This window comes from Hypanus sabinus, chromosome 23 (genome assembly GCF_030144855.1).
Source record: "Hypanus sabinus isolate sHypSab1 chromosome 23, sHypSab1.hap1, whole genome shotgun sequence".
NCBI lineage: Eukaryota > Metazoa > Chordata > Chondrichthyes > Myliobatiformes > Dasyatidae > Hypanus > Hypanus sabinus.
This window is the reverse complement of record NC_082728.1, coordinates 7,009,441-7,026,559: the sequence shown is the minus strand read 5'-3', so window position 1 is coordinate 7,026,559 and position 17,119 is coordinate 7,009,441. Positions and strand designations below refer to the sequence as shown.

Sequence of the window (17,119 nt, the reverse complement as noted above, 5' to 3'; positions counted from 1 at the left end):
CAGTTAGGTAGAGGAGAAGCTGGGGTGGAGATGGGAGACATTAGCAGGTAGGTAATAGATAGAGACTGACAAACAATGTGAAGGCAGATGTAGTGAGATGTAGGGAGGGTAGGGTGAAGGTGAAGACAACGCATGGAAGGTGGTGAGCAGAAACACAAAGGCTACCAGTGCTGGAATCTGGTAAGTAAGGAAGGAATAATGGGAATCATAAAGTTCAAAGTAAATTTATTACCAAAATATGTATTTATTACCATATACAGCTCTGAAATTCATTTTCTTGTGGGCATACTCAAAAAATCCAAGAAATATAACCAGTACCACCCATTTTCATGCCCCTCCCTCTACCCCCGTTTAAAAAATGGCCGCTACCCCGTTTTTAAAAAATCTGGCTCTTGGGTTCCTTTAATCTTCCCCTCTGACTTTAAACCTATGCCCTTTGGTTTTATTCTCATACCTAGTAAAAATAAAAGGTCGTGTCAGTACATTATCTATGTCCCTCATGATTTTATAAACCTCAAAAGTGCAATCCCTCAATCTCCTTCATTCTGGGGGAAACAGTCCCAAACTATCCAGTCTCCTTGTAACTTAAGCCCTCCAGTCCTGGCAATATCATGAATCTTTTTTACACCCTCTCTAGCTTAATTGTAACCTTCGTATTGTATTGTACCTTAACCACACACAATATTTCAGGTGTGGTCTCACCATCATCTTGTAGGTCTGCAACAAGATGTCCTAACTCTGTCCTAACTCAATGCCTGACCGATGAAAGAAAATGTTCCGTACACCCTGTCCAGCACCTTGACTGCTGTGAAGCCCCATGTCTCTCTGTTTCGCTGTGCTCCTCAGACCCTGTTATTTACTGTGAATGTCTTGTCCTGGTTTAACTTCCTGAAATACAGCACTTCAGTTAATTTGTATTCTTGCCCCATTTTCCCAGTTGATCTAGATCCCATTGTAGACTTGGGTAGCCTTCTCTATCCACATTGCTAATTTTGGTGTCATCAGCAAATAAAAACTACATTCTCATCTAGGTCAATATAGATGACAAACACCAGCGAATGCAGTACCAAACCTGTTTGTACACCACTGGTCACAGGCCTCCAGTCTGAAAAACAGTTTCCACTGCTACTTTCTGTCTCCTTTTTCCAGTTATGTAACTTACACTGGATCCTTTGTGGTCTAACCATCTGAACCTTGTCAGAACTTTGCTAGAGTCCACATAGATAATGTCTACCACCGTACCCCGTTCAGTCCTCTTGGTCACCTCTTCATGAAATTCAATCAAATTTGCACAGTATGATTTGCCAGGTACAAAGCTATGTTGCCTAACCCTAATTATTCTTTGCCTTTCCACATGCAGATTGATTCTGTCTCTCAGAATCCCTTCCAATGATTTTTGATTTTCGATCACTGATGTTATGATCTGCAGCCTGTATTTCCTTGGTTTGATCTTACCAGGGCCCCTGCAATTTTTCCTTTGCTTCTCACAACATCGTAGGATACGCTTGATCAAGTCCTGGGGATTTATCTATCTTTATGCACCTCGGCACCACCAACAATTCTTCTTTCAGAATACTGATTTTTTTCAATCACTTTTCTCTTCACTGAATTCTTTAGCTTCCATGATCTTCACAGTACATGCAGATGAAAAGTATTCATTTAAATCTGCCTATCTCCCGAAGCTCTACACATAAACAGGGACTGGTTCTCTCCCTGGTTACCTTTTCACTCTTAGAAAATATCATAGTATTTTTCTTTTCTTATCTGACAAGAGTATACTTATGTCCATTCTTGCCCTCCTAATTTCCTCCTTAATTGTACTGCTATATCCCTTATACTCCTTATTAGATTTGCTTGATCCTAACTCCCTATATCTGACATACGTCCTTACACATCCGAAGAAGAAGGATGCTTATGTGAGAATGCTGTTTTTGGACTACAGTTCAGCATTCAACAGTATAATTCACTCCAGGCTCGACAAGAAGCTCAGAGACCTCAGCCTTCACCCTGCCTTGTGTAGCTGGATCCTGGACTTCCTGTCAGATCGCTGGCAGTGGTAAGAGTGGACTCCCTCACCTCTGCCCCTCTGACCCTCAACACAGGAGCCCCTCAGGGTTGGGTACTAAGTCCCTTCCTTTACTCTCTGTATACCCATGATTGTGTCGCCTCCCACAGCTCCAATCTAATAATTAAATTTGCTGACGACACTACACTGATTGGCCTGATCTCAAATAATAATGAGGCAGCCAACAGAGAAGAATTCATCACCCTGACACAGTGGTGTCAAGAAAACAATCTCTCCCTCAATATTGCAAAAACTAAGAAGCTGGTTGTGGACTACAGGAGGAATGGAGACAGACTAACCCCTATTGACATCAATGGATCTGGGGTTGAGAGGGTGAACCCCTTTAAGTTCCTTGGCATACACATCACTGAGGATCTCACGTGGTCTGTACATATTGGCTGTGTGGTGAAAAAGGCACAGCAACACTTCTGACACCTCAGGCAGTTGAAGAACTTTGGAATGGGTCCCCAAATCCCAAGAACTTCCTGCAGGGCCACACTGAAAGCTTCTTGACTGGTTGCATCATTGCTTGGTATGAGAACTGTACTACCCTCAATCACAGGATTCTACAGAGACTGCTGCGGACAGCCCAGCACATGCGTTGATATGAACTTCCCACTATTCAGGATAGTTACATGTGTAAAAAGGGCCTGAAGGATCATTAGGGACCCGAGTCACCCTAACCACAAACTCTTCCAACTGCTAACATCTGGGAAAGAGTACCACAGCATAAAGGCCAGGACCAACCAACTCAGGGGCAGGTTCTTTCACCAGGCCATCAGACTGATTAATTCATGCTGATACAATTGTATTTCTTTGTTATATTGACTGTCCTGTTGTACATACTATTTATTATAAATTACTATAAATTGCACATTGCGTGTGCAACACGCAAACATAAAGATTTTTACTCCTCATGTATACGAAGGATGTAAGTAATAAAGTCAATTTAATTCAATATGCATCCTTTTTCCTGACTGCTCAGAGACTCAATATTCTTTGTCATTGAGGCTGACCCTTGGTCTTTACCCTAACAGCAACATATTGGTCCTGAACTCTGGCAGTCTCATTTTAAATGCCACCCACTTGCCTGACATCCATTCACCTGCCAATTTCTGAATCCAGGAAAAATATCTACTGAAATTTAATTGTTTTTGTTTAGTTAGTTCCTCTGCTAGTTTCATTGGATGTGATGTCATGGGGTATATTTTGGAGAGAAAATACAAAAATCTAAGGTGCAAAGGAATTTGAGCATCCTTGTGCAGGATACCCTAAAGGTTAATTTGCAGGTTGAGTCTGTGGTGAGGAAGGCAAATGCAATGTTAGCATTCATTTCAAGAGAACAGGAATATAAAAACAAGGATTTAATGTTGTGACTTTATAAAACTCTGGTGAGGCCTCACCTGGAGTATTGTGAGCAGTTTTGGATCCCTTAGCTCAGAAAGGATGTGCTGAAACTAGAGAGGGTTCAAAGGAGGTTCGCAAAAAGAATTCCACAATTGAATGGCTTGTTATATGAAGGGCGTTTGATGGCTCTGGGCCTGCATTCTCTCTGGAATTCAGAAGAATGATGAATAATTGAAGCCACTTGATAGAGTGGCTGTGGAGAGGATGTTTCCTATAGTGGGAGAGTCTTAAGACCAGAGGATACAGCATCAGAATAGAGGGGCTGTCCTTTTAGAACGGAGATAAGGAGGAATTTCTTTAGCTGGAGAGTGGTAAATCAGTGGAATTCTTTGCCATAAGCAGCTGTGGAGGCCAAATCTTTATATATATTTAAGGCAGAGGTTAATAGGAAGCAAACCTGATCAGCCTTGATGAAGTGGCGGAGCAGACTCTGTGGGTCAAATGGTCTAATTCTGCTCCTATATCTTAAGGTCTTGCAAGTCAAACACTGCGTGGAAAATATATTTGAACCCTAAGTTCTATTTCAATTAACTTGTTGAATAACCCTTTAGAGGAAGCCCTGTAAGTTGTGTATATTTCATCCACATTTATGCAAAGAAGTAATTTTGGCGTGATATTGGTTGTAAAACTGAAAATACACTTCAGCTAAGGCTAAGCTTTTCATCTTAGAAAACAAATTAAATAGAGTGAGCTTTGAGCATGATGCTGGAAATCTAAATTTGAATTTACATAATGTATTTTTTTGTAAATCCAAAACAATCCAAGGATGAATAGATTAAGCGTATAATAAGCATTCTATGAAAATACTGAATTCTAATTGAAAATACAAAAAAACTGCTGATTTGTTAAATCTCTTTGTTTTATATATTTGCTTTTGTTGATTTTAATATTGTAATACTTGTAATATTTTGCTTTTGTATGTACTTGTGTTCAAGTTTATATATTAATTTATTGGTTAAAATGCTAGCTTACTTAAACATTTTAGGATGGATCTCAGTGGATGAGTGGCTTTCAAGGTTTGGCAAAATGTAGCCCGTGATGCAGCAACTATAACACCACAAACAATGAGTGTGTTGGAAACTACCTTTTATTAACTACAAATATCAAGATTTGAATTGTGGGAGTTTTTGTATCTGACCAATGTTAAGGCCATTAATCAATATTCAACTGAGGTTAAAGTGCAAATGTCCGGTTCTTAGATGGGGTCAGAATAAGACCCGAAATCAGTGGACACCGGGTTAAATAGCTTGCTGTTAATTGCTAATAATCTGCTGGAAGAACTCAGTAAGTCATGCAGCATCCGTGAAAGGAAAGGAACTGTCAACATTTCAGGTCGAAACGAAATGTTGACATGTCCTTTCCTGCCACAGATGTCACTCAACCAATTTGAGTTCCTCTAATGGATATTTGTTGCTGCAGCTTCCACCATCTGCAATCGCCTGTATTTCTTTCTCTGCTGTTTGTGACTGTACTTATTGATTTAAAACACGCTTGGATGAGACTTGGGAAATCTGATGAATCAATATCTGCAAAAAAATGGGAAGAATGAGCAAAATATTGTGATTAAATGTGTGTTGATAAAGCATTATCATTTTTATAGAACCTATTTTCTGTAATAGTAAGATATTTATAATTTTTGATGTGCTATTTCACATTTATGGGAACAATGGTAGTAGATAGATAATTTATTGATCCCAAAGGAAATTTCAGTGCCATGGTAGCATTACAAGTGCATAGATATCAAAATATACAAATATTAGAAGAAAAACCATGATCTGTATCTGAAACCTTTGCACTTTTCAAGTTGCAGTAGAAAACTGGTCAAGTTGTTAACAGCATTTTTTTGTAAATGACATGTTAGCTCAGCTCACAGTGGCACTGGCATGTGCAATTATGTGAACTGGCATTGTGATGTCTTCCTGATCAGTCTTTGGCAATATCCTGAACCACGTCTCACCCTTGCACAATTTTTAACCCAACTCTTTCACCATATTTCCCAACCGTCATCCTATCATGGCTAGAACCACCCTCCAAGCCAGGAAAGATGGTACCTTGGGGGTCATTCAATGGGCCAGGCTAAGAGTTGCCAGGTCAAATTTGGCTTGTTGATCATAATTTCATTGTTGTTAACCTAGAAAGCAAGGTCAACATGAACAAGAGAAAGTCGTTACCTGAAAATTTCCCTTAAATAATGTCATCCTTGCTTTTAACGCCTACAATTATCACAAAGTCAAAATCTTGGCATCATCACTCACAACATTATAGGAGTATGCTCACTATGAGAGTTGCTTTTGGTCAAGAAAGTGGCTCATTTGTGGTTTGTGATGGGCAGTAATGAGCTTTGGCCCTGCTTTCATTCTAAATGAATTAAAATTTGCAACAATCAGCTTGTTTTAACCAATGGCATAAAGATATTTTGTGTCTGACAAAGATGAAAGAGAAATAGGCTAATAGATTAAATATGTTGCAAGAGCTGTCCAGTGAGTCAACTTCCTCGTCTTTCAGTGTACTAGCACAACCTTTGGCCATCTGAGGAAAAAGGGTATCAAAGAGTAAGGACCCAAAAGCCACCACAAAACTAATTTTTTCTGGCCATGCTTCTGGGACTTGAGAATAAGCATCTCAAAGCTCTTGGAGAGGTTCCACCGATGCTGTCTGCAAAATGCTAAAAACCTACTGGCAGCATGAATGAACCTTTTCCAAACCAATATTCAGTGTCCCCCACCCCAAATGTCAGTGTCTTTCCTGAAACAGTATTTCCAGCATCAATCCCCCAATTGAACTCGGCTACCTCACTCATATACCCAACCCTGAAATCTTGAGATAGATACTCCATTCTGAGCGCTGTCGTGCCAACAGATTTTTAGGTGGACAAAGGAAACAATTGAAGTATGTTCTCAACCAAATATTAGTTTAACCAAAGCAGAAATAATCAGTTAAAATGTTAAAAGAAAGCAGAAGTCGGGGTGGGGGGGGGAGGGGAGAGATAGGGAAACAAAAAAAAGGCAGAGATTTTGAATTAGAAAAAAATAATGTAATGAGGATGAGATCAGGAGGAAGTTAGGTTTTAAAAGAGTGAAGTGCCAAACAAAATCAAGGGAAGACAGAGAATCTGAGGCACTGTCAAGAGGTATTCATGTGAAAGCTTAAAACTTTTCATTCTGTTGAAGGATTGGAAGTATTAATAATCTGAGTAAGGATATAAAAATTGCAGGATGTAGTATTCTGTGACTTCTGGTTATAACATTTCAGTTGTGTGGTTAATGATTTTAAACTGCCATTCAGATTGCTGTCCAGATCAACTGAATGAAGTGAGAAGTTGCAATGATCTGGAGTTTAGAGTGGAACAAGAGATGAAAGCATTTAAAAATAATGAACAGAGTAAAAAATATAAAATAAAAAATAAATAGCAAAGTTCAATGAAATGCGTTATACAATAAAAAAATGATCCGGCAAAGTCAGCAAACAAAGTAATTGGATCACCAATGGAAACAAGAGTTGAAATAAGTGAAAGATAAATATTTTTATTTGAAGCTAAGAATAAATGGGCCAAAAAAAGAAAATTTTCTGGACAAATAAAGGAGTTAAAATGGGAGTTTTAAAGGAAACCATATGATTATAGAACTATGGAGGATATGAAAGAAGGAAATGTGAATGGGTCTAAGGGAGTATGGATAAAATAACTAATGGTTAATCAAAGGGAATAGAGAAATTAATGAGTATCTAACAGGATCACAGCATGGAGAGATAATGTGGTTGCAGCAGGAGTATGAAATAACTATGAAAGTGCTGGAGAAGAGAGAATAGCAATGGAAGTGGAGAATATTGAACAGTTATGGAGATAATTAGAGAGCTGTTAGTTCAAAAAAAAAATGAGCAGAACTTAAACCATAAAATACACTGGGGTACAAGTAGTATTTCTCTCAAGTGTTAAAAAAGGTTGATGATGATGCAGATAGTCTGGTGATATTTTTCTACCCACCTCGGGGAAGCAAAAAACACAGAAGAATGCCAGAAAGAAAGAAAGAGCGGTGTAAACTAGAGATCTGTGGACTAGTTATTAAAATCAGAATCTGCTTGGAATCAGGATACATAACATTTAATCTGTTATTTTTTAATTTAAAGTCACATGATATAGATGAAGAGAATGTGGTAGATATATTCCTGTTTTTTTTTGGAATATAATCCCTGAGGTATTGATGATATCCAGGTATATCTGATATAGGAGCTGGAAACATTCAGAGAAACCATTAATTGGGTTTCCTGGCAGAATGTTTTGCTGATGAACAGCATGGAAACATGAGCACAATTGATCTATTTATTGTAATCTTTGCAAACTTAAATTACCTCATGATCACAAGCATATTTTGCCTGTTTGATATCTGAGCACGTTAATACCTTCTCTTCTTATGTCAGTTATTTATCGAATTAAGCTTTTCTGAAGAACCTTCGGATGCTTTTCAAGGTAAAAGATTGTAATTAAATGAAAGATATTCTATTGTCTTAATCAGAAAAGAGGATATGCCTCTTCCCAATTGTTCTTGAGCAATGATGGATGATAAGGAGTTGGACTCCCATGTGCCAACACCTTGAAGAGTGAGAGTAGAACACTGGCTGTGGGAGTGTTCATGTCAACTTTATCTCACCTGAACCAAGATACAGCCCTTGAATTTCTCAAATGTACTTTTTAGTTCGATTATTGTTAATCTGTGAACCTATAAATTAAATTTGTAATTTGAGATCTAGTTTCTTTCTTTACATTATTTAGTACCATTAGTATGTTTATTTGTGTATATTTTTTCAGAAACAAGCAGGAAGGTTTGAAGAAGAAAAACTACAGCTGGAGCATCTTCATGAACGGAAGGTAATGAAGGGAATGTCGTGTCGACTATTTATGGGGCATCGAAAGTCATACAAGCACAAATTGCTGTAAAAAAAAGATTTTTTTTAGTAATTATAAGTGGAGAACTTTCAAGCGTTATATGTAATGAAGAGTGACTGTGCTGTGATTAATTTGCAATATAGTTGATGGATATTTGATCCATTTAGTTTTAATGGAGCTACTACTAAAACAAGAAAATTAGAATTCTTGAAATCTGATAAAAATGAACATAGAACTGCACAGGAACAGGGCCCTTTGACTCACCATGTCTGTGCCAATCATGAAGCTAATCTAACTAATCCGAACGTCCTGCACATAATTCACATCCCTCTATTCCCTGCCTCTTCATGTATCTGTTGAAGTGCCTTGCCAACATACCTAGTCACCTTCCACACTGTGTCAAACACTTGCTGCTCAAACTTCCTATAAACTACCCCCCACCACCACCACTCTTCCCGCATTTGGCATTTTCTTCCTAGCCTACCTGTGCCTCTCATAAATTTATATATATTTTTAGCAGGTGGCCTCCTCAGCCTCTGATGCTTTTGAGAAAACAATAATATTTGTTCAACTTCTTTATTAATGCACTCCAATCCAGGCAACATCCTGCTGAATCCCTTCTGAGCCCTTTCCAAAGTCTCTACATCTGAGTTATGGTCCTAGTGGTTCTATTGCAAAGTACATTTGTTTCAAATTTGAGAGGCCATTCGCCTTGTAAAATTTCAGTAGCATTCAGTCCTAGGAATAATTTCCTTGATAATTTTCACAATAGTTTGAGTCTAAGGTTCAGGAAACAGATATAGATCATGAAGTTAGGGAGGGTGTTCTATGTATTTTTAGAAATGCTGACACTAGAGCTTGCAGGATGGCTGTTTTGTTGACTAAGCCGGTAGTTATTGTCCATCCCTAATTATCCCTTTGATTAAGTGGCTTGCTAGGCTATTTCATAACCAAGTGGTCTGGATCTGGAGCTGCTTAGATCCTTGAAAGGATAAGGGAGGCAGATTTCTGCCTTGAAGGACATTATTGAACCAGGTGGGTATTTATAACAATCCATAAAGATAAAGATTAGCTTTGTTGTTGTATGTACATTGAAACATCGAAACATACAACTAGCACAGTCCGAGGATGTGCTGGGGCAGCCTGCAAGCATTGCCATACTTCTGGCATCAACATAGCATGTCCACAGCTCAGTAAACCTAACTTGTACATCCTTGGAATGTCAGGATTAGAATCAGGTTTATTAACACTGGCATGTGACGTGAAATTTGTTAACTTAGCAACAGCAGTTCAATGCAATACATAATATAGAAGGGAAAAAAAATAAGTAAATCAATTATAGTATACATATATTGAATAGATTAAAATTCATGCAAAACACAGAAATGTCCATTTGGGAATCGGATGGCAGAGGGGAAGCAGCTGTCCCTGAATTGCTGAGTGTGTGCCTTCGGGTTTCTGTACCTCCTACCTGATGATAACAGTGAGAAAAGGGCATCAGTTAATTGCACTTTTTAATTATTTTTATTTAAAAGGTGAAGGTTCAGTAAGTTCAACCATGTACCACATCCAAGAACAACTAAGCAGGGCGTATACCATCACTGAAAAACCTTTGACAAACATTTAATCGTTTTCTTCTTTAAAGCTTTCGTCAAATTCTTTAAATTCTTTCGTCAAAGAATTACCTGTGCTTACGTTTATGACAGAAATGTCTGCATCTCTTAAAGAATGTGCTTTAGTAGTTTCTGTTTGGGAGTAGTTCCCTTGCAATTGTAAAATAGCTGAAGAGTTAAAATAAGAGAAGCAGGAACATCTTAAATTAACCAGTTCAATTTTGTTCTGGTTGCAGTCATGTGCTTGCTTTGTCATTTTGAACTAGATGTGGTAAAACTGAAAGTTGACTGTTGCCATTGATGGATGAAAGTGGGTGAAAGAATTCAATATATACAAAACACACCTGCTTTGTGTTGTTGACCTGTTGCTTTGTATCCCAATAAAGCCGTAAAAGACTGGCAGTGCTGCACTTGCTGTCAAGCCCAGTAATTAGAACAGCTGCTAGTATCTTTTTTATACCTCCAGGGAATATAAACTATTGGCTAATGTTTCCTTTAAGCAGTTTCTTTAAAATATCACAAGGCACAGAAGGATCTCTAATTTTCATTAATATAGCAAAGAAAGCTCAGTGGAGGATGGTTGAAAGAAAAGCCTGATGCTTTTGCTTGTTAAAATAGTCACCTTGCCATAGCTGGCTGTTCATTCGCTTTGTCCTCAATTTCAGCATTAGTAATAGCAAGTGCCAGTAGTTTGAAGTTTTGTTTATTTATCATTAGTGCAGTAGGAAATAAATGTAGAACCTAATGATTTGCATTTATTTTATTTTATGGCTATTATTTCCTCACACTTTTGGAATTTCAACCATCACCATGATCCAGAAAATGTGTGAATGGCCTGTCACTAAATTGATCCAAATCTAGGAAGCAATTTCAATTTTTTTGGGGAGTAGTACCTGATATTTCTGTTCTTACATACTTTCCTAATTACCTTCCTACTAGAATATGACTGCCAACAGAAATGCAACAATCACGAGGACTCCTGGGACAAACACAATATTGTCAATCCATGGTTTATTGGATTGTTAGTTTTGGCCTGACCAGGGCTTTCAAACCCATTGTCACTGGAAATTCTCTTCTTTTTTTCACCCTACAAAATATTTTACTTCAACAGCATTGGAGAGATGTAGGTAATAACATTAAACATTTGTGTGGGTGTGCATTATATAGAATAAATTCTAGGAAAAAGTGGAAATAGTAAGAGTAGAGTTCTGAGAGAAAGCAGCATGATATGGTTCTATTGTAGATAGTGCTAGCCCTTTGTAGCAGTGTCTCTTGTTTTTGCAGAACCAGTTAGTAACTGAGTACATTAATTGATTGAAGGATGCCATTATAAATGGAGGAAATGGGAAAATACTTCTTTTCAATATTTCAGAAGTGCTTTGACCTTGAGGTGAAAGGTGCAAGTTAGTTTTCCATATATAGGACAAATTCAGAGTGATGTTCACTTGCCAGTTCAGCTGTTGGATTGGTTGCTTCTGGATGATTGGTTGACGACATTTCCATCCCTGTGTAGGTTGTATGCTCACTTGGAATAGGAAGTAGATGGAATAAAGCAGGTGAACTGTTTAAAGCATTCAGGGAATGCCAGAAAATGTGTCCACCTGTTTCACCCTCTGCATGTCCCCTTCATTCCAACAGAAGTTACAATTTTCTTCCCTGACAGAAAGACCAAAAATGTGTTTGAGCCTGCAATGATTGGCCCCAAACCTATATTAATTATCGAGATTCCATGTTGTTATTATCAAAGATCAAAAATAATATTTTAACTATTTTAGCAAATTTTATTTACTAGACTGTGATGGGATTTGGAGAGCATTTGATTTGTTTGCTGCATTTCTTTTCTCTTGATATCAAATCTTCTAAAATTGTTACAATTAATTAATTTTGTTGCTGTATAACACACAGAAGAAATAAGTAATTTTATTTTTATTTTACCCCAGATTCACAACTTGCTGACCGAAAGAGACCAAGAGGAAGCAAATGCATTGAAGCAAATTTGCAAATTGGAGGAAGCTGTTCGGTAAAAACATGTTTTTTATTACTTTATTTCACAAAAATAATTTATATCATCTTTGTTCCTTTAAATCAATCTGGATTTAAATTTAGTGCTGGTATTGAATATAACGCTGATGTGTTAAGTTGACTTAAATGTGTTATTTCCAATGGCTGCTGAAGATATTATGGTAATTGAAGAACAATGGGAATTCTATCAATGTCTGAGGCAGCTCTTCTCTGTTAATAGCAATATCATTTTACTCAGTTCCTCACTAGAAGAGACTTGTTGTGTGCAATAACTGAATAGCAAAAAAAATTGCTAATTTTTAAATACAAAGAACTGTCTTCGAGGAGTGTGTTGAAGTATTTATGGAGTCAAAACAACTCTCCACCTACAAATTCTGTTTTAAGATAAATTATGAAAGACATGAGTTTTACTGGAAGGAATTCTTGGTGATTTCTCATACACAAGTAGCAGTCAATGGGCAGATGGTTTGTCAGGTGAAATTTGCAAGCAGAATGTAAGCTTGTTAGCCATAGTTTCATGACTTCCTAGGATTCCTGTTGTTCAGGTATTTTCTGATTGGACACAAGAGGTACTGCAAGATGTTGGAAATCTAGAGCAATACACACAAAGTGCTGAAAGAGCTCAGCAGATCAGGCAGCATCTATGGATGGGAATAAACAGTTTACATTTCAGGCTGGAAAGGAAGGGGAGAGAAGTCAGAATAAGAAGGGAGGGAGAGAGGAAGAAGTAGCACAAGGTGGCAGGTGATAGGTGAAACTGGGAGAGGGAGAGGTGTAAAGTAAAGAGCTGGGAAGTTGAATGGTGAAAGAGATAAAGGGCTGGAGAAGGGGCAATCTGATAGGAGAGAACAGAAGACCATGGAAGAAAGGGAATGGGAGGAGCACCAGAGGGATATGATGAGCAGGTAAGAAGAGAAGGTGGAGGAGGGGAAGTGTTAATTACTGGAATTTTGGGAAATCAATGTTTGTGCTATTAGGTTGGGGGCTACTCAGACAGAATATAAGGGGCAAGTAGTCAAGGGAGTTGCATAGGGAGCAATCCCTGCAGAAAGCGGAAAGTTGGTGGAGAGAAAGATGTGTTTGGTGGTAGGATCCTGTTGGAGATGGCTGAAGCTACAGAGAATTATGTGCTAGATGAGGCTTGTAGGGTGGTAGGTGAGAACAAGTGATCTGTTACATTTATTTCAGAACCCTTTAAGAAAGACACAGAAAGAAGTAAACTTTGAAATTATACCAAATAATTTGGAAGAACCGAAAGTTAGGAATGTAAAGAATTTTCTGAGTTGAAAAGGATCTCATTCCAAAGTGATCTTGCTGCACAGCTTTCTAATAACACAAGTATTGGTGCCAACTATTTCTTTCCAAAGGTAGACATTAATAGACAGGATAAAGTTTGCTGGTTCATTTGTTGTGAACTTCCCATTTCTAAGTCTTGTTGAGCTTTTGATAATTAAGTTGGTTTCAAATTGGGAATTAATCTTGTATAATACTGCTGCAATTTATTTTGTAGTGAGGTATTCTGTATAAAGACACGAGCAGTTTATTTGGTTAGCTTTCTTCGTGGAATTGAACTTATACTGTTAGAGATCTCGGCATTTTCCTGAGCTCAATCTCCCATGATATTGAGATCTGTGTACCATTAGTGAACATTGTAAATTGTCCTTCCTCTTGTTGTGGTGCAAGTTTTCAGAGCACAGAAATGGGTGAGATGAAAGTTTGCTCACCTATTTTGTGGAGATCTTATTCACAACTGTGCTGGTTAGGACAGTGCTAAGTATTGGCTCCTTGCTTCAGCCTAGGCCAGTGGAGGGTGAGACATCTGTTCCCTGGGTGTCTTTGGGTGCTATTTGATACAGGACTTGTAGTGATTTTTACAGAAGTCTTGATTAGGTTGAAAACTTGCCTATCTTAGAACAATATAAGTTTTACTTATTAGTCCTTCTGTCTTCTCTTTAACAACTTTGCTGTTATTAATTATAATTTTTCCTATGGTATTTTCATTTTTAAATACAGTTATATTAAATCAACCTGTAACTAGTCTAATTTGTATCTGTCTGAGGACAGCTCCTTTAATCCTTGTTTCTTCTTCAGTCCTTTACCTTGTCCACCTATCATCTCGCAGCTTATTACTTCATCCCCCCCCCCCCGCCTCCCCACCCACCCACCTTCCCCCTCACCTGGTTTCACCTATTACTTGCTAGCTTCCTCCAACCCTCCTTCTTATTCTGGCTTCTTGCCCCTTCTGTCCCCTCCCAATCAAGTTCGAGTTCAATGTTTTTTGCTATCGGACTGCACATATACATATATAACCAAGCAAAACAATGTTCCTCCAGACCATGGTGCACCCACAATACATTTTTCACATATCGTGTGTAAAACAAAAAAAATGCGAAGTGCGCAGCACAGGTCAACAGTAAGCAGCTCGCTGTTCCAGTGATGAGACATTGGTGGTGGCAGGGTCTTGCAGCCTGAGGGAAAAGGTTGTTATCCACTGTGGCAGTCCTAATCCTGATGCTCCTGTATTTCCTCCTTGATGGTAGTGGATCAAAGAGATTGTGGAATGGGCGGTAGGAATTTTCAACAATGTTACATATACACTACTCCTGGTAAGTGTCACAAATAGGGAGAAGAGAGACCCCGGTATAGATAGTGTAAATTTGAGCAGGCTTTTTCTACAGAGGTTGGGTGAGACTACAACTAATAGGCATTCGTTAGTCTCATGACAGCATGGATTTGCACCTTGGAAGGTTTCTAGGCCGCAGGCCTGGGCAAGGTTGTATGGAAGACCGGCAGTTGCCCATGCTGCAAGTCTCCCCTCTCCATGCCACAGATGTTGTCCAAGGGAAGGGCACTAGGGCCAATACAGCTTGGCACCGGTGCCGTCACAGATCAATGTGTGGTTAAGTGTCTTGCTCAAGGAAACATCACACTGCCTCAGCTGAGGCTCAAAATAGTGACCTTCAGGTCACTAGACCAACGCCTTAACCACGTGGCCACGCGCCAACACAACTAGACTACAGCTAGAGTTATGGGTTAAGGGTAAAAAGCTCAGCAGAGGATGGTGCTCGGAGAAGCTGTGCCGAAGGGGATGGTCGGAAGCTCAGAGGTTCGACAGTCTCAGAGTCCGCTGCGGCCGGGGCACTTTCACTGTGTTCTGTGTCTGCGAGGCTGGGTTCGACGGAGCTTTCATTGTGTGCTGCGTCTGCAAGGCTGAGTCCATCGTCGTGGAAGTCCCTAACGGGGGTATTCCCTTCTGCCACCTGCGTGGGATGATGAATCTATCGGGACCCTGAGGACTTGTGGAAACTGTGTGGTGGTTTCTTTAGAATTTATAGTCTTTTAACATCTTTGGACTATTTTTACTGTGCCCATGGTCTGTTCTTTATCAATTATGCTATTGTTTGCACTGTTGTAACTATATATTGTAACTATGTGGTTTTGTGCAGGTCTTGTAGCTTTAATTTTTGGTCTTGTTTTGTCTGGAGGTTTTGGAGCTCCTTTCCAGGGACGCGCTAAGATGGTACCGCGATATTAATATGCGGCAGCCTCTCCGGACTCTGGATTGGGGATTGCCAAACGTTATGTAGATTTTCTGGTGTAGTCTGTTTTGTCAAGAGCTTTTATGATATCATTCTGGAGAAACGTTGTCTGATTTTTTAACTGCATTGCATTTGTGGTTTCTAAATGGCAATAAACTGAATCTGAATCTGAAATGTTTAAGGGGAACATGAGGTGAAACATCCTCAGTCAGAGAATGATGGAGTGTAGAATGAGCTGCCAGTGTAACTGGTGGATGTGATTTTGATTTCAGTATTTAAGAGAGGTTTGGATAGGTACAAGGATCCGAAGGGGTATGGAGAGCTATGGTCTGGGTCAGATCAGAGAAACATAGAAAGCCTACAGCACAATACAGGCCCTTCAGCCCACAAAGTTGTGCCAAACATGTCCCTGCCTTAGAAATTACTAGGCTTACCTATAGCTTTCTATTTTTGTAAGCACCATGTACCTATCCAAAAGTCTCTTAAAAGACCCTATTATATTCGCCTCCACCACCGTTGCCGGCAGCTCATTCCACGCCCTCACCACTCTCTGTGTTAAAAAAAAACCTTACCTCTGACATCTCCTCTGTACCTACTTCCAAGCACCTTAAACCTATGTCCTCTTGTGGCAACCATTTCAGCCCTGGGAAAAAGTCTTTGACTATCTACACGATCAATGCCTCTCATCATCTTATACACCTCTATCAGGTCACCTCTCATCCTTTATCGCTCCAAGGAGAAAAGGCCAAGTTCACTCAACATATTCTCATAAGGTATGCTCTCCAAGCCAGGCAACATCCTTGTAAATCTCCTCTGCATCTTTTCTATGGTTTCCACATCCTTCCTGTAGTGAGGCGATCAGAACTGAGCACAGTACTCCAAGTGGGGTCTGACCAGGGTCCTATATAGCTGCAGCATTCCCTCTCGGCTCCTAAATTCGATTCCACAATTAATGAAGGCCAATACACTGTATGCCTTCTTAACCACAGAGTCAACCTGCACAGCTTCTTTGAGTTTCCTAAGGACTCGGACCCCAAGATCCCTCTGATCCTCCACACTGCCAAGAGTCTTACCTGCCATCATATTTGACCTACCAAAATGAACCACTTCACACTTATCTGAGTTGAACTCCATCTGCAACTTCTCAGCCCAGTTTTGCATCCTATCAATGTCCAGCTGTAACCTCTGACAGCCCTCCACACTATCCACAACACCTCCAACCTTTGTGTCATCAGCAAAGTTACTAACCCATCCCTCCACTTCCTCATCTAGGTCATTCATAAAAATTACAAAGAGTGAGGATCCCCGAGGCATACCATTGGACACCGACCCATGTAGGATATGACCCATCTACAACCATTTTTGGATTCCCTTGGATCCCATGCCTCCTTACTTTCTCAGTAAGCCTTGTATGAGGTACCTTGTCAAATGCCTTGCTGAAATCCATAAACACTACAGCTACTGCTCTTCCTTCATCAATGTGTTTAGTCACATCCTCAAAAAATTAAATCAGGCTTGTAAGGCACAACTTGCCCTTGACAAAGCCATGCTGACTATTCCTAATTATATTATACCTCTCCAAATGTTCATA

The 17,119-nt window shown here is 39.3% G+C and overlaps 1 protein-coding gene across 4 annotated transcripts in view; it reads left to right on the top strand.

Moving 5' to 3' along the window:
• Nucleotides 1-17,119, top strand: part of cep112 (centrosomal protein 112) — a 526,403-nt gene that overhangs the window by 213,295 nt on the left and 295,989 nt on the right. For all 4 annotated transcript variants that reach the window (XM_059948278.1, XM_059948276.1, XM_059948277.1 and 1 more), the window contains exons 16-17: nt 8,277-8,336; nt 11,908-11,987. In XM_059948278.1, the coding sequence (XP_059804261.1) occupies nt 8,277-8,336; nt 11,908-11,987 (140 nt within the window). The remainder of the gene's footprint in view (nt 1-8,276; nt 8,337-11,907; nt 11,988-17,119) is intronic.